A 21,731-nucleotide genomic window follows, 5' to 3' on the forward strand; every position below is an offset into this window, starting at 1 on the left:
CATGGAGCGCAGTAAAAACCACCCGTCACCTCAAAACCAAACATACTGTAATGTGATATTTGAAACTGTTTAAGCAAAATAATCGCAATAAGCCAGATTTTTTCCTGGCCTCAAAATGCTTGCAGTTATTTGTAACTGCAGTTGACGGAGAATTCGTTCATGCCATGAACATGTGGAGCAGTACAATCCAGCTAGAGATTTTTAATGAGTTACTTGGTCTTTGAACTTAACAGGTGCTTGTTTCTGGCAGAATCACCTCCTGTCAGTAGGTTGCGGTTGGCCTACCTATTTTAAAATTTTCAAAGTGCCTCTGATGAAAAGCATCTTTTGACACTACGCTTAGCAGTAGAAACCACTGTGGACTTTGCCTATTGATGCTAATTTAGGAGAGAAAGGAAGGAAATTCTATCCCCACAGATGAGTATAGCCTCTCCAGGCATTTGGCAGTACAGACTTCAGTTGCTTAGTAACACACAAACAGCACCAGAAGGTGGCTTACAGTAGGTCTGCTACACACACTAGGAGATATGATAGTTTTTATATAATTAGCATTCTCCAAATAACTCATTATGTGAGCTCAGACTGATCTGAACAAGCAAAGCAATATCACCATGAGAAAATACAGCAATGTTTATGTACTGTCACAAAGAGAGAACAGATGTTTTACACTACTTAAGAGGCAATTAGAAAGCCAGGTTTCTGCTGGGATAGATTATACCACCCACTGCTAGCATTTAGCCCCATGGAAGCTGAGTTGACCCTGAAGATTTCCCATCCTATGGGATTGTTAATACAGCACTTTAAAGGCAACCCTTGCTGAACAGGGTAAATAGCTGCTTCATACACGACATTTTCCTATAGGGTGTACTATGTACACCATGTATGGAAATGATACATTGTGCCATATGAATGCTTCCAAATGCATGTATATGCAGCAACACATTTACATTATGTTCCACCCATGCAAGCATTCCACCTGCCCTAAATACACACAGGAAAAAATGTGAAGCGACTAAAACAAAGGGCTTGCCAAATGTTACTGACAAGCTAGTAGCTGTCACCTGTATGTATGCAATAGTCTAATTTCCTTGTGCACTTATGTCTTTATAATTTAAGGTAGAGGCATTCATAGAACATTCCAAGGAGCAAATATCACCTTATACAAAGCAATTATTTGTATAATTGTAAAATGTTGAAGGCACTTGTGTGATGATATTTAAAGTCATACTAAATATTAGTAATGTAAACAAATAAACAACAAAAGCCAAGCTGGAGTGGACAGCTGATGTTTTGCTATGTTCTTTTCAAAACGACTAAACATGTTCACAGGTAAGTTGAGCTTTTGAGGGCGCATGGATTGGATACACCTAGAAGGCATCTTCTTTGTATAGCAGGGTAGCCTGACAGTACCTTGTGTGGAAGAATTATGTGTGGAGGCGGGGGTGGGTCGGTGGGGCTAAAGCCAGATATGTTCTTGTCCAAGCAGAAGTATGGGAACTGTTACCGCATTTTTGAACCACTGTAGAACAGTGCTAGCTACTATCTTCCACCAGCTTATGATTCTTTACAAACAACTTAAACTTCTAATGTACAGAACACAAAAAGGACCGAAGACTTCATTTACAGTACAGTAATCCACAGGCCATGAACTAGAGTCTCTTTAATGTTTCTATATAAAAAATAATGAGCGATTTACAGGTCTCTTTCTAGTCAGAACCTCAGAAGTATATATAAAGGTGCTGTACAATATATAAACATTTACATCCAGTACAACCATAGGTTTCTCAGCATTCCAAGGCCACATTGCTAAGTCATTTTATGCAGTTTACAGAAAGTCTCTGGAGGGCTCACATCAAACAAACAGAGGACAACAAATTAGGTCACACCATTCAGTGGTGGAGTAGCATCTGGATAATGGTTACTTGCTGAGTAGTGAGTAAAACAAAATGATTTATTTTCTAAGTCATCCTGATATTTCTGCAGTTTTCTTTCAACACAGCATTCCATGATTGAATGTAGATAATCTTACTGGAAGGAGGATTAATGACGTTTATCAAGGAATTAATCTACATAGCCTAACTCAAATATTAAATATTTTCACAATAATATTTGACAATATTTGCACATACGTCCTACAGCAACTTGAGTCTTTAATATGAGAAGTGAAGATAAATGAGAAGTAAAGATAAATCAAATGTTACATTTCAAAAGGTAGCATTTGACTAGGAATATTCATTTTTTTAAAAACACCTGCTAGCTCCTGCCAAGAACCAATTTTGTCTTGCCTCCATGGCTTTACTCCAGATAAATGCTCAGTACATCTACTCCAAGTAAGAAGTTCCCAATTACACGCAGCTCTTAAAACTCAGGGGCTCTAAGAAGCAACATCCGACACTGCAGTAGGAGACGTTGCATACATATGCACAAGCCCATGTGCATCTATAAGGAGACCTGCAAGTTTACAGGCAATTTGCACAACTTTTTAAAAAGTCAAACAGGTGTTCCAATATGGCTTAAATGAGCATCACATGAGTATATGGTCCTGGCTATCAAATGTCAAATAGTTTTATGGAAGAGCAAGACTGCCTTTATTCTCCCCAGTATTATGCAATGAATGGGACTCCCTTTTCTATGCCCTAGCTAAAGCCTTGGTTGTAGCTGCCCTAATCCTTTCTGTGTTTCAATTTAAATATGCTTCCTGTCCTGATAGTTGGGGTCTGGAGAAGGTAGGGAGAAAAAGGCCAGTCCATATTGAGTGATGGGACTGCTGCCAAGCAGTTTTGCTAATGCTTTCTGGTCAAATTATACTAGCAAGATCAGCACAGGTGGAATAGCAACTGTCAAAATCCACAACAGCTCCAAGTTACCATGATAAGAGGTACATCTATTACCAAAGAATTCCTGAGTTCAGTCCTGAAATCATGCCCCAGGAAGGGTAATAGGAGCTTAATTTCCCTGCACGCACAGCCCATTCTTCACAAATCCACAGGACTGCTAGTGTTCTAGTCATCTGCCCAATGCACTCCAAGTATTTTGAACCAGAAGAGCTAGGGGGAATCTCGGCAATAAAACAGCACTTCTGGAAGCAACATCTCATGCTCTAAGCTAGTTTCTAGTAACAAGTTCCAAATTAGCTTTTCCCCTGATAAGTCTGGGCAGCCTCATGCAAGAGAGAGAGTGTAAAATTCCAAGCAGATAGATAGGCTTTGCATATGAAGTTGCCTTCCACAGAGTCAGATCACTGGCCTGTCTAGCTCAGCACAGCCTACACTGTCTAACTGTAATGTATCTGTGGGGCAGGAGGGGCACACACTCTTCAAAGAAAAGTGCATTTTTGAAGTGTTGGGGCTACAGTGGAGGAAGAGCAGCCTTGCACTTTCTCCCCATTTTAAAGTGTTGTAAATAAATAGTAGATACAAACACAGTGGCAATGGGGAGAGGAAAGAAGAGCATTACTCAGGAACAGACTTCTTACAGGCAATATCAAAGAGGTGTTCTCAGTATATGCATGATTAGTTTGTGCTTTTCCCAGACTTGGAGCACTATAGAATTTGTAGAAGTAGTTAATCAGAAATTGTGGCAGGACATAAAAAATGAACAATTGCATCATAGGCAACGATTTCCCACCTACATGTTTCTGAGAAGCCATAAGCTGTGCTCAGCAAAAGACAGAACAGGCCCAAATGGTCAGAACAGAAGAAGCTTGAATAAAAGGAAAAGAGTAAGATTAATAACACAATTAGAATAGAATGTTATAAAACATTCTAAAACAGAAAAAGGAAAAATTCTGAAAAGAGATTAAAAATAATGCCAGTCTAGGGAGCTAGAAGAAGGCAGACCAATCACAATTAAAATTGCGAAGTGACAAATCTTAACCTATCTACACGTTTAGTGTAAATTTAAAAAGTTAATTTCTTACTGTTAAAAGGATCAAATTCTTAGTCTTTGCTTGAGGAGACTCGATAAGTTTCAAACAGTTCTTATCTAACATAAAGGTAATGAAGTGATTTTTTAAAAAATCTTTTTGCTTTGCTAACCTGGACTGAAGATACTGAGGAACTCCAGCCATTCAGCTTCATTCAAAGACTACCTAATGCATTGCTGGGGTGGGTTAAAACTCAAAGGCTTTCATTTCTTAGAGCTTGCCATCTTTCTGCCCCCTCTTCCATTAATTATATGGTTGAGGTGCAAGTACTCCACTGTTAATATTCCTCCTCCTCATCATGTACTCAACAGGCTGAAACAAGAAAGACATAGTCCATGGATTGTTTAAAAGTTGGAGTTAATTTATGTACAAACATGGAAAGCAAACTATAAGAGGCTTCTATTAATAGGCACAAGCAACGAAGATTCTTAACAAGTTGACTTTGGTGGTTTGGTTCTGGTTTACTCTGCTTGCTATGATTTAAGATATTGAATTTCCAGACAAGGCAGGATATTTTCAAGTGTTTAGCCAGCACTAAGCAAAAAATAACCAAACAACAGATGGAAGATTCTGACAAACAGCATGACAGCAAGCTATGTACTCTCTGCATATTTAATTGCTAATCTTAAAAGTGTTTGTTGCGCGCGGGGGGGGGGGGGGATAATTTAATGACAACCCCCAAACCCAGCTTCACTGAAATTAGTGGAATGCTCAGTTAGAAATAATTTCAAAGCAGCTACTTAACTTTCAGATTGAAGTTTGTACCATGTGTTACAAGTGACATCAACAATTCAAAGTTATTAAAAAGTAAAATGACAATACATATACACAAAGGGGCACTTTCCTGTTTAAAGTTATTTTGCTGGTATTGAAAAGGGGGGGGCTTTTTGGGGGGTGGTGGTGTTTGCTTCCTGATTCCATCAAGTTAAGAGAAACAGCCCACCCAACTTTTTGCTCAAGCAGTGAGAACTAGGTATCCCCTATGTAAACATGCAGCATGCCTGAGTAAACACTCCTCTTTAAACAAGATATTTGCTTGTCTGTGGCAGTGAAAAACGCAGGAGAAGATTCAATAGGATACAGTAGATAACTTGGCACAAGAACGCATAGTGAGTCATGATTACACAGATAATAGGCATTAAATAATTTTGTTCATTAACTCACAATACTATCAGAAAGCCTTAGCAGTGCAACATTAGGAACAGCAGGACACCACCTTCAAAAGAAACAAAAGGGCAGCAGCTTTTGAAGAGAGTTTTATATGCAATCCAAAAGGTCCTTCATGCAACCTAATTAACTTACGATCAAATCAAATGTACTTTCCATTCTGTCAATCACAGTGTCTGAAAAAATGAGTTTTGTGAAAAGAAAAACTGGTTAAATGACCTCATTAGAAACCTGATTAAAATATCTTCTAAAAAAATGTTTGTCAATCAAACCCGTTTGTCAGTCACATCTGTTGCTTTTGTGACTCTACTTGCACTTGGTACCTTCCAAGGTCCAGGAGATATTGTTTTCTTCACTGGAGATCTGCTCTCAGATTTGGAAACTCCATCCTCTTTGGTTTTATCAGCTGGCTCCAAGTCATTATTTCTGAATTTGTTCAGGACAACAGGCTCTTCTGCTTCAAGTTCAGTGTTTTTATCCCCAGAAAACAGTAACTGATCAGGAAGACCTACCATTTTGAATTGGCTAGAGTTTTTCATTTTGTCATCTTCCAATGTTTTCTTCCTAAGTTGGTTAGTCTTAGGAAGTGGGAGAGACTGCTTCTCTGACTTGGTATGTGCTGTCTCCGAAGGGCACTTCTCATCCTTACCAGATATGTTCTGCGATGTGTCTTCCTTCATGACTCCTAATTTTACTTTTTCACCTTTTTGCAGCACAGTTGTGTTTTTGTCACTAGAAGGTGTTCTGCCTTGAAATTCTGGCAATCCTTGTTCAATGTTTAGTTTGTCTTTGCTTCTCTCTTTCTTTGGATGTTTCTGGGGACTGGCAGATCTGCCTCTCTTTTCCTGGGCAGTGGCCTTTCCAAAAACTGTATTCTCAGAGGTTCCTGGGTGCTTGCTTTCAAGCCTTCTGTGACTCTCTGGTTGGTCTAAGCAGCCCTTGTGCGTGTGTTTAGGTTCACTCTTTCTAGGGCTGCTGCAGGTTGTATGATGATGGGCTCTGGAAGTACTACTGTTCAGCTTTTTTGGACTAGCTGATCTGCCTCTGCTGATTGCATTGCCCACCACTAACTGTGCATTACTATGCACCACCTTTTTACCTGGACTGGAAGGGTGGTCCTGTTTGTTCACATTCCTTTGTGCAGAAGTTGCATTCGTAATCTCCAAGTGGTTTTCCATTAAAGTGCTTTTCTTTTCAGGCACAGTGTTCTTCAGTTTTTCCAGTTTCTCAGACATCTGAACTTTCATTAAAGCTTCTTCTGATCCTTGCAAATGAGATGCTTCAGATGTGGAAGCAGAATGTGAGGATGAGGGAAGTGACGTCTGTTCAGTATGTGTTACACTTGAGGATGTCGGATTAAAACTATCCAGATCACCTGTGCCAGAACAAGGAAAGATAGGCAGCTAAGTGATATAAAAAGCATTTATCATCATCAACACCTAAAGCCTTCCCAGTTTTAATAAGAAGTTATGAAGAAACACAACAAAAACTCATACTATAGGAAGCCAAAATGGATTTCTATATGGCATGAGGAAAATCTAGGTTACAGACTATAGGCCATTATTCCTTTGCTAGTAGCTATACCTTAAAAAGACTGTTCAAACCCCATACATGCAAACCCTTCTTGTTCCAAATACGTGCTTTCTGTGTGCCGTAAACTCTTCCCCCTCCACCATGATATTCTCAAAACTATATAAGTCCAACTTGTCTTCCAGCAAGTCCCAACCCCAACTCCTAACTCTTCTACATAACAATTAGAAGTATAGGAACGAAACCCCACCCCTCCCCCCTTTCAGTTGGACACCTTATTCTTATTACATCTCCTGGGCCCAAGCTGTCTTACCCACCCACCAGTCCAATTTCAGAACACTCCTCCCCCCCCAACCCCACTTCTCCAATTTGACCCAGAAAATTTTGCCCTAGGCCACTATTATCTAACTGAAGTAGGCAACTGGATTAAGGACAGCTGCCAAATCTGGTACAGTAGTTCCACCCGCCACCCTCTCTTGTATGGCAGATGGGGAGGGATAGGGCATGGCATGTATACTGCTATATAAGCTGGAGGAAACTTCAACCAAGGGCGCTCTAGTAAAATTGGTGCATAAAGTTTGCAGAACAGTCTGGAGAAGAGGGTAGCTACAATTACAAGATTTCCCTCTGATATGTGCTAGGGTAACACAGTTGGGAAAAACCATTGATTCGATGTTGTGCTAGGAGACCACTGTGTTGGTATAGGAAAGAGCTTCTAGGATCTGTAGTTCTTGGCTGAGGTGGTGAATGTGTTACTCTGGGCTCATAAAATGGATTCTTTTGCATCAGTTATAGGCTATACTATTGCAATTCATGCCAAAAGAAAACTGGAAACAGGGAGAGTGGAAAACTATTATTTAAAGCAAATAAAAAGAGGTCAATCACAAGACATGCAGATTTACCAAGTCTTTAAGGAAAGACCAAGAAAAGCACTGAAAGCTTTAATGCTGCTCAGGTTTCACGTAGGAGCACAAACTGGAAGGAGCCAAACCTGAAGGAGGAAGAGAAAAAGCCCAGGACTATATACCAAATCACAGCACACAGTCAGCAAAGGTTTCATCAGAAATGTACAATCCACAAGCAGAGTGCAAGAGCTGGCATAGTGAGAATATAAAGAATCCCTCTCTTAGTAGCTTAGCAAAAGTCTGATTGGCTGGGGGAGGCGAGTTGGCTATTACAGTTTCCAACTGCAGCATCCACCTGAGGTTTTAAGGAACTGCAAGCATACTTTAGGGTAGTAGGGATATGCAAAACATTTCAACTTCAAAACATTTCAAGTGTCTCAAGCTCAAAACAAAACACCCTTTAAGTAAAGGGCCTGTTTTCAGCTAGGAACAAAACATCCCCGTTTTGATTCAAAACATTTCAATCCTATGGGGTTTGGGGGAAAAGGTTAAAAATCACCTGCTTGCCTATTTCCTTTGTGGGATGGGTTGTAGATAGCACCCATCATGCCCTACCACACAACCCACTGTGGTGTCCCTAGGAGCTACCCATGGGGGGAAATTGAGTGTTTGGAGTTTCCTCATTGTTCCCTACGGCCAAAATACTTGAAATGTTTTTGAGTTTTGTTCCATTGAAACAACCAGGTCAACTCCTGTTTTGACAAACCTTTTCGGCCATCTGCACTTTGTTTCTAGCTCGAAACAAAAACACAAAATTTGTTTTGTGCACATCCCTGTAGGGTAGCAACTGACTATAGGTTGGTTCCTGCTCTTTTCAAACAGGTTTAATAGGAAGGATTAAAGTGCCTGGTCAAATAAAATAGTTAAGATTTCGAACTCTGTAGCTAAGAGATAAAAAGGCAGCAGAATCCATCTGATGCACTTGGGGAGAAGACACAGTGAGACCTCTTCCCTGGTTTTCAACCAAGGGCTCTCTAGTAAAATTGGTGCATAAAGGAAGATGCTGTCAGAGTGGGGGAAACGGGGAGGCAGTAATTACAAAGATGCCTTTAAGTATGGAAGCTTACATTGTCCAATTTGTTTAACAACTGGAATCCACTGTCACTGAGTTAACATTTCAGCATTTTATCTGATCATTCCTATTTCACCCAGCTACTCCTCTTCCACAGAAATATTTCCCTCCATTAAGGGAAAATTCATACAAAACACCTTTTACTTAAGCTTCTTGTGCTGAATTCCCATCCCAATATCCCCTTCCCTTTACTAAAATGCATACATAGAATTCTACCTAGTCTGAACTTTCTAGCTTTTCAAATGCTTTGGATATATATATCCCAGAGGAGGCTACATTGTACTGATAGCAAGCACACAAAGTGAATTTGAATGAATGAGATTCTGCCCTCAAAGAGCAGAGACTGCTGCAAAACAAACTGCAAACTCTTGCCACTGGGGTATATTAAACTGGGGTTTTGGATCTTCTCAGAAATCATCCAGTCATGTGCATGACACATCAAAGTTCTGCCAGCTAATTAGTTTGCAGACTTGCACTTTATTCCTTGCAAAGGCCACCAGTCACCACTGGGAGTGCCCATTTCTAGATGATCAATTCTTCTTTGAAAAGTATCTATCAGGCAAGTTTTCATGTAGCAGACAAGTGAAAAATCAAGACAATTTTACATTTCTTGCTAATATCGCAACTATGAAAAAACAACTATACGAACTGTTTGACTGCGGAATAGTCTGCTTTATGCAGTTGTGGGCTGTCCTGCTCTAGAGATTTTCAAACAAAGGCTGGATGACCATCGGTCAGGGATGCTGCATCAGTTTTCCATACTGAGCAGGGGGTTGGATTAGGTTGATAGAAAACTCACAAGGTCCCTTCCAACACTGAAATTATATGATTCTAGGAGATCCTGTGAGCACACACATAGAAATGTAACATCAGAATGGATTATCCATGTACTTTTTTCCTGTATGCTAAGGAGTCAATCAAAGTATTCAGGTTTCAAGCAAGGTACTTTACAAGGAGAATGGAACCAATGCATCATTTCCACTGGAAGACCAAGAACTAGTTGAACATGATTCAACTTAGTGACTCCATATTCTTCTCCTTGGCAATCTTAGACTGGTGGGCAGATCAAGATCTTTTGAGAACATCCCTTCTAGTTAATTGCAATATCTCTTTCTTCAAGGGATAGAACTCAACTACTAGCAAACCTACAGTCAGTAATTTTATAAGGACTTTATTGAATTATGTGCCTCTCCATACATGCTTTTAAAATACTTTCATGTTTCTAAAGTTTATGATTAATTACATAAAGTAATTTATTATTTTTATATTTATTACAATCTCTGGATTAAACATATTAGTATATCTACAATGGATTTTTTTTGTGTTTGCTCCAAGGATTCATATTTGGATACTGCTCTTTAAAACACCCTAGACAAATTTCTATATGTATATGCTCTTGAGATCACTCTAGAAAGTCACCATGTGAGTGGAAAGAAAGGCCAAATTGTTTAAATGTATGTGTCAGAAAAGCAAAAGATGGTTTAAAAGTAAATTATGGGACATATTCTGTCTGCTTCATTTTTGTTAAGAATTTGTCTTACTGACAAGGCAGACAAATGCCTTCCAGTTCCTGAGGTGTGCTACTGTATGTGCATGATAAAAAATGCTGATTAAGGAAAACAAAAACTCTTGGTTGGAGGTTTTAGTAATTGCTTCTGGAGTAGAATGGGAAGTTGGACTTGCTGAGAAGTTATCTTCTCTTATAGGAAGACTGGAGACAGAATTAATGACTCCTCCCTTTCAGAAGGGCAGGACCAACACACTTAATATCCCCCTCCGAAACTGTACTCCTAGCCAATTCTAGGAATAATTTCTGTCTAGAGAAAAAGCTAAATTGAACTAATTAAGGCATGTGAGCTGCTAATCCCTACCTCTAAGCAGAGGAAGAAACATGAGAAGAAAATAAGCTAGAAAAAGATTTAGTGAGACAAAACATGCAGGACATGCCTAGGCATCACACTATGGAAGAGGCTCAGAAAAGATATTTGGCCATTTGTGGACATTCATTAGCTCCAAGCCCAGCTGGTAGGTCTGACAGGCTTCCTGATGGAGAAAAGAACACCAACACAGTTCCAACTTCCACTTCTCCTACAATATTAGAAGGCTGAATCAACATCTTTGGCTGGAAAACTCAGCTGGATGAATACTGCCATCTTCCCTTTACAGGGCCTGTTGGAGGACTCTCTATCTAAGAAAAATTCTGTGACAATTATTTATCGATCATATTTATATACTGCCTGATATCTCCCTCTCCCCCACTCCCCTTCCCCCTCTCTATATACAGAGAGAGAGAGAGAGAGAGAGAGAGAGAGAGAGAGAGAGAGAGAATGAATAAATTTCAGTCTTAAGAGTGTCTCACATAAATGAACCCTCAGGCCTCTGTGACTGTTCTGCACATCCTCTGAGTCTCACTGAAGGATGCAAAAGTGCCCCGACCCCTTTTAACTGAATATGGAATGATATTTTCCTAGAAACCTATACACTAGACAACTACATTCTTTCAACCACTTGCTAATGGTAAACTTGGACACTCTGTTGCCTTGAGATGCATTCCACCTTCTCTTAGTTATTGTCCAATGATTCAGTCATGGGCCAAAGTCTGTGGTGCTGACTTTAGGAATGAATGAAGGGTCTGTTGAAAGCCCCACTCCATCCTTGGGGGAAACAGATATTACTTGTGGGATGATACAATTCAAAATGACCTTTTTGTTGAGGTAACCACTAGAAAGAAATATTTTGCATGAATTCCTGAAAGAAATGAAACAAATAGGGAAATAAATGGAACAAAGTAATGAGAGTCTGGCCAACAAGATTCGGGAGTTTCACCTTGTTCCCGGAGGAACTTGACATTCGAGTGAGGGTTGCTACAAGGTCAATCTTCTACCATTTGTACCCAATATGCTCCCTAGCACAGTTCCTTATTCCTAGTGCATTAAAGACATAGCCCTTGATCTAGCTCTAGCTGGAGGAATTTTAGCATCTCCATGTTACCCATGGCAATTACTTCACTGTGTGTGAACAAGTTGTTCAGAAAACAAATTTGTTATGGGGCAGCCAACAAATCAAGTTAATAATAAAATAAAAATGCCGGGATGACTTTGGGGTAGCTATTCCAGTGATGGTGGGGAACTGAAGATATGGTACGGGTAGGTCAGTGGGCCATTACAGGGGAAGGGGATTCTGGATAATTGCTGTATCCAGGTCTACAACTTCTTTGACCTTGGAGAGCTGTGCCAATTACCCACAGAACCTCACCTTATTACTCTGTAATGCCAGGTTGGTCCAAAATAAGTCTGAGATCATCCATGACTTGATTATGGATGAAGAAGCCAACCTGGTATGCATTACAGAGACCTGGTCGGGAGAGGCTAGTGGTTCAGTTGGTTCCAGCTTCTCCCAGTGGGTTACTCCATGGTGGAGCGGGTGAGAGGATGTGGGTGGGGAGGTGATGTGGCTGTGGTCTATAAGAATACCATCTCTCTTACCAGGATCCCTGTCAGGGAATTGACCTATACAGAATGTATGTACCTAAGTCTAGGGACCAAGGGTAGACTGGGACTTCTGTTGGTATACTGATCACCCACTGCCCAACAGAGTCCCTAACTGAGCTGACAGATCTGGTTGTGGAGTTGGTATTGGAGTTACCCAGGTTGTTGTTGGTGGAAGGCTTCAAAGTTCATTTTGGGACCAGGTTGTCAGGAGTGGCTCAGGAGTTCATAGCAGCCATGACTATGGACCTATCCCAATTGGTTTCTGGACCGACGCATGATGCTGGTCACATGCATGATTTGGTATTTTGCTCTGATCAGGGTGGTGTTCCGTGGGTGGGGACGCCTGTGATCTCTCTGTTGTCATGGATGGACTACCATCTGGTTAAGGTAGGACTTCACCTCTGTGGGGTAAAGGACCTATTAGGTTGGTCCACCTGAGAAGGTTATTGGATCCAACAGGATTCCAAGAAAACTTGGAAGGGTTTAGAGTTGGCTCTGCTACCGATTCTGTCAATGCTCTCATGCAAACATGAAATAAAGAACTCACTAAAGCAGTAGACACAATCACTCCTAAGCGTCCTCTCCTACCTGCTTCAAAATTAGCCTCGTGGTATTTGGAAGAACTATGGGAGCTGAAGCAGTGAGGTAGACTAGAGCACAAGTGGGGGAAGACTTGGCATGAATCCAAAATATCACAACACAGAGTATGCTTGAAAACATATGTTCTGGCAGTGTGGGAGGCAAAGAAGCATTTGATTCAAGTCCAGTGGGAGGCAAAGAAGCAGCTGATTCACATCCAAGCAAATTCATGTCGAGGAGTTGTCTAGGGTTGTGAGAGGGCTAGTATGTGCCTCCTCGCCCTTGAATTAGAACTTGGAACCATCAATCTCTCGTGGCGACATCTTCAATGACTTTTTTGAGGATAAAGTCTTTCGTATTTGGGCTGAACCAGATTCCACAGTTACTGTAGAGACTACTGTGGAGGTGTCCAGCAACTCCTCTTATAGGATTAGATTGGATCACTTTCAGTTTGTGACTCCTCAGGATGTGGACAAACTGCTTTGGACTGTATGTCCTACAACCTGTTCTCTTGACCCTTGCCCAACCTGGTTTATTTCATCTGGTAATCGTATTATCGGAGAGGGTCTGGTAAATATAAATGCTTCTCTGAGGGAGGGCAGGATGCCTCCTTGTCTTAAGGAGACTATTATCAGACCTTATTTGAAGAAACCTGCATTGGAGCCCTCAGAGTTAGCTAATTAACAGACCTGTTTCCAATCTTCCATAGTTGGGCAAGGTGATTGAGGAAGTGGTGACCTGTCAGCACCAGGTAGTTTTGAATTATACAGATTAGCTATACCCATTTCAAACTGGCTTTCAAGTGGGCTATGGGGTTGAGACTGCTTTGGTTAGCCTGATGGATGATCTCCAATTGGCTATTGACAGAGAGAATGTGACTGCTGTTCCTTTTGGATCTCTTGGCAGCTTTCAATACCTTCAACCATGGTATCCTTCTGGGTCACTCATGGGAGGTGGCATGGCACTGTTTTACAGTGGTTCCATTCCTATCTCTCTGGTAGATTCCCAATGGTGTCGGTTGGAGACTGCTGCTCAGCAAAGTGAGAACTCAAGTATGGAGTTCTACAATGCTCCATACTATCACCCATGCTCTTTAACATCTACAGGAAACCACTGGGAGAGATCATCAGGAGGTTTAGTGCAGAGTGTTATCAACATGCTGATGACACCCAAATCTATTTCTCCATGCTGACCTCATCGGGAAATGGCATAACTTTCTTAGATGACTGCCTGGAGGTGGTAATGAGCTGGATGACCTGAGAGATGGTTTAGATCAGGGATTTTCAATGTTGGGGTTCCTAGATGTTAATGGACCAACTCCCATAATCCCCAGCTGCCTTTGGTTGGAGATTATGGGAGTTGAAGTCCAATAACATCTGGGGACCCAACACTAAGAGTCCCTGGTTTAAATCTGGATGGGGTTACACTGTTCTGGATGGGGCTACACTCCCCCTGAAAGATCAGGTATGTAGCTTGGGAGCGCTCCTGGATCCCAAACTCTCTTTGGTTTCTCAGGTTGAGGCAGTGGCCAGGAGCGCTTTTTATTAGCTTTGGCTGCTATGAGCTATGTCAATATCTGGAGGTAAATGACCTTTAAAAGGTGGTGCATATGCCACTGTAACCTCCAGGCTTGTCTACTGTAATGTACTCTATATGGGGCTACCTTTGTATGTAGTCCAGAAACAACAATTGGTACAGAACATGGCAGCCAGACTGGTCTCTGGGAAAACTCGAAGGGACCATATAACACCTATTTTAAAAGAACTGCACTGGTTGCCGATATGTTTCTGAGCAAAAGACAAAGTGTATTCCCTATAAAGCCCTCAATGACTTGGGTCCAGGGAACTTAAGAGAGCCCCTTGTTTGTCATGAACCCCGTTGCCTATTAAGCAATAGGGTTCTGGAGAGGTCCAATTACAGTAGCCACTAGCTCGTTTAGTGGCAACTCGGGACTGGGCCTTCTCTGTGGCTGCCCTGGGTCTGTAATTAGCTAACTGAGGGATCCAATGCAGATTTCTTCGAATAAGGTCTAATAATAGCCTCCTTAAGACAAGGAGGCATCCTGCCCTCCCTTAGAGAAGCATTTATAATATTTACCAGACCCTCTCTAATAATACGATTACCAGATGAAATAAGCCAAGTTGGAATATGTCCCTATCAAAATGCGAGCATTTCCATCTCTGTTTGCATTTAAGAAGACTTTCAAAACACACTTGTTTTCTCAGGCTTTTAACTAATATTAATTTTAAACTGTTTTTATCCCATGAAATTGTTTTGTTTTTACTCTATTTTATATTTGATGTGTTTTAAATTGTGCACACCACCTACATACATACCTATCAGGTGGTATATAAACATGATAATAATTTAAAAAAACACCAGGAGTTGCATCACTGCCCATGATTTGCATCACTGCTTCTCTTGAGGGATGCTGGCTGAAGGTTGGGTGGGAAGAATGAGGGAAGATTCTCTCAGAGCAAGTCTCTACTCAGGCCAGCTTTGCAGATGAACACCCCCCCACACCCCCCACATTGTCTCTTACTAATCCATGAAGGCACAAGTGAGAGAAAAAAGAGAATATAAATCAGGACAGGAGGGAGTGGGGAAAACAACTTCTAGGTAACTGCCTGGCTCTGGCACAGGAACTCCGCTCATGGAGATGAAGCTCAGTAGGGAGTTGGACTGGCTGCCTCCTGAGAAGGAAGTGGAGTTAACCTTCTCCATGGTCTCTTAACATCAAAGAGCAGCAGCATTGTCCACATATGAAACAAGTTAATGCAGTTGCCCCTTCTCATCCACAAGCTCTAAAAACAAGCCAATAGTCCAATCATCTTACTATGATCTGGTATTAAGCCAGTTCCTGGTCGCAGAAGAAGAAGAACTTTATTTCCTCCAGACTGAATCAACTCAATGGCTCGCGTATGGGTGATTCCTTGGGTTGGTTCCCCATTGATTTCAACGATTTGGTCACCAACCTAAAAGAGAAAAAGTGCCCAGGTTACAAAGAATAACTCAACCATTTAGAACATATATTTATTTATTTCAAAATCTCACTTTATCATATTTAACCACTCATTTCAAAAACAAACATTTGCTGAGCCCTCAGCACCACATCATTTTCCAGCTTCTAACTGGGTCTTGATTACCAGGGGGGTCCCTGGAGTTGTTCCATCAACTTCAATAACATTATATACTATGAGCTTAGTGGTTTACTTATATACCATCTACTGAGGTCTGTTGAAGAGTGGTGCTAGAGCCCAGTCACAAAGATACCTATTTGGGCACTGAGGAAAGCCAATACATATTTATGTAAAATATACATGAAACATGTATTGCAGTTTAGTTAATTTACCACCAGATGTCACCATTATACACAATGTGCAATTGCAGAGAGAGAGAGAGAGAGGGAGAGAGAGTGTGTGTGTGTGTGTGTGTGTGTGAGAGAGAGAGAGAGAGAGAGAGAGAGATGGGGTGGGGGAGAGGGAGCGCGCTCACACACACACACACGCATTATATAACGCCTTATTGGTATACATCTTGTACAGTGTGGTGCTGGAGCCTGATACCCCAGGGAATAATGAGGTAAAATCAGAAGCGAAAAGATTCCACTTTGACTAATACTACAAAGTAGTATTTCAACTCCATTATATGGCAGTTTCTGGCTCAGAGAATAGAAACAGCACACAAAGCTCGATAAAACTCCCCCTCCAGCTATTTAAAGCAAGGCTGAAAAGGTTTTGAAGTAATAGAGCTCACTTCAGTGAACACAGCCATTTAAGTAGTAAGATTTTACAGAACTGCAGAATACTATAGGACAGCTCTTGGGGCTCAGATCTGTAACGGGCCTCAAGTTCCATTAGCTTAAGTACCTTAAATCCAACTGCAGACAAACTTCATCATTTTTTCAGATTGCAATAAAAGCTGGAAGCAATGCCCTAACAGTCACATACCAGAAGTTACACAGCTGCACAAAAGTTTCTGTAAGCAAAATTCTGGCCACTATAAACATTTTTCCAGATACAATCTTATGATTTACAAATTGCTTCCAGAATTAAAAAAAATGTGTATATTTCTGTAATAGTATCTACCAGCTAGATATATTTTGACCACCAGCTCATTGCACACTGTCTAAAACGGTTTGGTCAAAACCCCAGGGTAAATCAGGGTGAAAAAGGTAAATCATGATCAAAGCCTTCACTTTTCTTATAGAAATCAGGTGACCAATGAGACTGCACTAGACAGAAAGCAGAAAGGAAAACTTTATAGAAAATATATAGATCCACATCTGACACAAAAACCTTTCAGAAATTAGTAACTATTTCAGTCTCTCAGGACATACTAGTGCCAACCTTTAAGTCATCATACTAAAAGGCTTCAAAGGGAGATTGTAATCAGCAATTTAATTCTCTTCAATTTGGACTCAGTCAGAACTGTATTCTCCCTGCCCTGCCATTATAGGAGTTAACCTGGCACAGCATAGCTTGAAATAGAACTACCACCAATGATTGTTGTTGTCATTGGATTACTTTGTTCTTACCTCGTATACAAGTTATCACCCTAGCATTTCATAGTGTTTTAATCCCACTGTTTACCAGTTTTCTTTTCTGTACCTGTGAGTGTGTGCACGTGTGTTTATATTTAATATTACATATATATATTATATAATGACTATTACATGTTGTGCATGTGATGAAGGTAGCTCTAGTTCACAAAAGCTTATGTCACACTAACTGTTGGTTTTTTGCATGCCACAAGACACTTTTAGCTGGAAGAGACTGACATAGCTATACCTCTGATGCATGAGTTATTCATTTAACAGCTGAGCAGATTAGGTGATCAGTTTTGTGGTGCAATTAGATAGTTTTCAGTATCTCTGAAGCAATAAAAGGGAAGTTATTTAAAGCAAGAAAGCAGGAGGTGGAGACTGATTATATACTGCATTGGCTGGGTGGTCAACTTGTTGAAGAATTGTCAACCGCCCTGAGACCTTGGGTTGGGGCAGTGTAAAAATGGGCTAAATAAATAAACAAACAAACCCTATAAATATGCCTTTTTGAGCAGCAAAGTTTAAAAACAAACCTGGAACCAAATTACTACCGCAGTTGTACAGGTAAGCAGAGATGCAAGGAACAAAATGGAGCAGAGTACCTAAATGCTTCCAACTAATGAGCTTGAAAATCTGAAACACAGGTCGGAGTCCTGGGAACTGCATATGTTTGATCCTATTTCTTGCTGTGAAATTTCTATTTCCTTAGCTAGGAAAGGATTAGTTACTGCAAACTTGAAAGCCAAAGTGTAAATTCTAATGGAGATTTACTTGCAAGCAGAAAAAGAACCATCAATGGTTCTCAGCGCTACTCCATATATTATTGTATTCAGTGCATTTCATGTCTGAATTACATGTATTCTAGTCTAGGGAGGCAGGGAGCCTCTGGGACATAAAGCAGATTACACCTCTGGGAATCATATACACAAGTTAGATGAAAGGCCAATGGTTCACACTGCCACTGACAATTTTGAAATCAAGTACTCAGGAGCATCTGGTTCAACTGCACAGGCAAAGTACTACAGCATGCTACTTTTCACAACCAGCTGTTCCTCAGATAAATGCAGAAGGATTTTGATCTAGAAAGCCCTGGTAACAAAGGAGATGTTCTTAGAAACACATCAGGACCACGTCATGGTGAAAACTCAGAATCAGAACAGAAAGACTCTTTTGGGCAGTCTGAGCACATGAGCAATGCTTCATGTGCCACTCCCATTCCAAAATGATCTCAAGTGCATGAGAACACACTGTAGTTCACTATCAAGTAGAGTACAGACTGGTCAGAGCAAGTCTGTTCACAGATTTCATGCAATCCTTATTCCTAGTCATTGGGTGGGTTCAGGCCCAATGTGCAAACACAGTTTACTTAGCCTAACTGTGGTTAGTTTGACCATCTTAACCTGAGCTACTTCTCTAACTGCAGTTTATTTTGGACAGCCTAACCACCTAATGGCACAGTGGGGAAATGACTTGATAAGCAAGCCAGTGGTTGTCGGTTTGAATCCCCGCTGGTATGTTTTCCAGACTATGGGAAACACCTATATCTGGCAGCAGCGATATAGGAAGATGCTGAAAGGCATCATCTCATGCTGCGCAGGAGGAGGCAATGGTAAACCCCTCCTGAATTCTACCAAAGACAACCACAGGGCTCTGTGGTTGCCACGAGTCAACATCAACTCGACAGCACACTTTACCTTTACTTTAATCAAGATCTGTACCCAAGGTTTGAAGTTGGTTTAAGTTTGGTTTGTTCTAATCATAGGCAGGACTTACATCTGAACCTGCCTCTCAGTTTAATCTTTGGTTTGTTTATTTGGATCTGCCTCACAGGGTAGCCACTCAGGGAGACACTAGCTCAGAGCAGCCACAAAACATGGGTGTTCTAGACTTCCACCATCTTTTGATGTGAGAATTAAATATTCCTTCATCCACATCTGCCTAGCAATACCCTAAGTCAGGGGTTTGCCTTTGGCTGGAGAGAATGGCAGATGAGTCCATCATCATCATCTGCAGACCCAAGGTTCAGAAACCCTGCTCTGTCATCATTTCATTCTCTGTCTACCAACAAAATCATTCAGACACCACCTCTCACCCTTTAAAGTGCAGTGGCTTACTAACCAAGCAATCCATCATCTGTCTAAGCAAGATGCTTCTGTGTTGCAGCATTCTGTTAAAAAATACTCCACTGCTGCTTGCAAACACACAGCATCTCTGTGTCTCCTAAGCACAGCATCATCACTCCAGCAATGCAGCTCACATTGCTTCTGTGTGTTTGCAAGCAGCAGTGGAATGTTTTTGCAGAATGCTGTAGCACAGGAGCATCTTGCTTAGATAGATGGTGGACTGTACACTGAACTATTGCCACTGAACGCTGGGGCATCCACTAGTGTTCCCTGGAACAGGGATTCCCAGATGATGTGGACTACAACTCCTATCACCCCAGCCAAAGGCCATTGCAGCTGGGGATGACAGGAGTTGTAGTCCACAACATCTAGGAATCTCTGTTACAGGGAATCCTGCATATCTGAATCTGTTTAATACACACATGCAAACAAATGCAGGTAGATCACGGCATTCCTTTCCTGATTTGTATCCTATGTTGAGCACCCCAGAAGGAAACAAATGGTTCAAAGTAAATTCATTTTTATTACAAATAGTTTGCTTTAGTTATATCACAGCACTTCCGTTCCAATAGCTTCGTTTACAGATGTTAATCATTTGCAAAATACAAAGATGTGTTCCCATCAATCAAGTACTCTGTTTATTACCACCCTGCACAATGGGTTTTAAGCACTACTCAGTCACCCTGGAGCCACTGCACTCCCCAAGACAACTAAGACTAGCCACAACACCAGTGTGTGGCTTATTTATTTTATTTATCAAATTTGTAGATCGCCCCAAACTTCTGTCTCTGGGTGGTTTACAATAATGTAAAGCAAATTAAAACAAAAATGAAAACCTTAAAATTTAAACCCCAGTCTTTTAAATTAAAACCCCAGTGTTCTAAATTAAAGCGGTTAAAGGGGTTTAACCGCTTGCGTGAAAAAACATTTTTAAAGTTGTCAGAGACGGGGATGCTCTTATTTCAGCAGGGAGCACATTCCAGAGTCTCAGGCCAGCAACAGAGAGGTGGCAACTGCAGAAGAACGTATCCAGATGATCTCAATGGGTGATTGGCCTCATGGCAGAGAAGAGGTTCTCTTCAATACGTTCTCTTGGCTTTATAGGTAGCTTGCATTTTGTCCAGAAACCTAATGGTAACCAGGGTAGTTCTTTTAGAATAGGAGTAAGAGAAGTAGGAGTAAGAGAATAGGAGTAAGGAGGAGAGCTAGTCTTGTGGTAGCAGGCATGACTTGTTCCCTAAGCTAAGCAGGGTCTGCCCTGGTTGCATATGAATGGGAGACTTGATGTGTGAGGTTGCCAGATTTGGCTTATTTTAAGCCAAATTCTGGGTTATGGCCCATTTGACCCACGAGTATACCCCTTAGGTTCTGTCAACCTCTGGGAAGAGCAGAAGGTTCCAAGTTCCCTCCCTGACTTCTCCAAGATGAGGCTGAGAGAGATTCCTGCCTGCAACCTTGGAGAAGCCGATGCCAATCTGTGTATACAATACTGAGCTAGATGGACCTATGGTCTGACTCAGTATATGGCAGCTTCCTATATTCCTAATATGGTCTCTCTGACCCAGAGACCAACTTGGTTGCTGCATTCTATACCAACTGTGCTTTTTCCTGATTATGTACGAAGGCAGCAACACATAGAGCGCACTGCAGTAGTCAAGTCTGGAGTTTACCAGTATATGTACCATTGTTCTGATGTTGTTTATCTCAAGAAATAGACACTGCTGGTGTATCAGCCAAAGCCTGCAAAATCCTCTTTTTCAGGGGATAGTCTTTATTAGGGATATGCACGGAACGGGATTTCATTCCATTCTAAGCTCAGAATGGAAATGCCCGGAATGTTCTGAGTGCCATTCTAGAGGCATGTTTTTCCTTTGCTGACTGGTTTTGGCACTGAATTCTGATCGGCTTGAGAGCTCCTTGCTTCTTGGTTGGCTTGTTATCAGAAAAATCAACTTGATTTGTATGATAACAAGCCAACCAAGAAGCAAGGAGATCGTAAGTCAATTGGAAGCCAGTGCCAAAACCAATCAGCAAGGGAAAAACATGCCTCTAAAATGGCGCTCGGAACACTTGAAACATTCCAACTCTGAATGGGGTCGTTCCATTCTGAGCTCGAAATGGCCCTTCATTTGAAGAGTGTTCTCTTTCGGGCTCAAAACGGCCTGTTTTGAGTTTGAAGGCTTCAAGCTTGAAACATTCTGCATAATCCTAGTCTTTACCTGCAGAGCCCAAAAGCTGCTCTTTAACCAGCAGCTAACCAACTATTAGTTAAAAAATAATAATACAGCAATAGTATAAAAACCTCCGGAGACTGGAGAGGGTGGAGAGAGGAAGGGGGTAGATTGGGTCAGCTCCCTGACCTCTCCTGACGAACAACAGCCGTCTCACCCTGC

The 21,731-nt window shown here is 41.2% G+C and overlaps 1 protein-coding gene across 7 annotated transcripts in view; it reads right to left on the reverse strand.

Moving 5' to 3' along the window:
• Nucleotides 1-1,642: 1,642 nt before the first annotated feature.
• The window catches only part of MAGI3 (membrane associated guanylate kinase, WW and PDZ domain containing 3), a 340,723-nt gene continuing 320,634 nt past the window's right edge, over nucleotides 1,643-21,731 (reverse strand). For 4 of the 7 annotated variants that reach the window (XM_053250087.1, XM_053250086.1, XM_053250089.1 and 1 more), the window contains 2 exons: nucleotides 15,506-15,644; nucleotides 1,643-6,467 (listed from right to left, as the gene is read on the reverse strand). In XM_053250087.1, the coding sequence (XP_053106062.1) occupies nucleotides 5,359-6,467; nucleotides 15,506-15,644 (1,248 nt within the window). In that variant the 3' untranslated portion in view covers nucleotides 1,643-5,358. Of the gene's footprint in view, nucleotides 6,468-7,524; nucleotides 7,614-9,248; nucleotides 9,441-15,505; nucleotides 15,645-21,731 lie in introns of all 7 variants that reach the window. The other 3 variants (XM_053250090.1, XM_053250091.1, XR_008307161.1) reach the window with 2 other exon arrangements.

The sequence above is a fragment of the Hemicordylus capensis genome, chromosome 4 (assembly GCF_027244095.1).
Source record: "Hemicordylus capensis ecotype Gifberg chromosome 4, rHemCap1.1.pri, whole genome shotgun sequence".
Lineage (NCBI taxonomy): Eukaryota > Metazoa > Chordata > Lepidosauria > Squamata > Cordylidae > Hemicordylus > Hemicordylus capensis.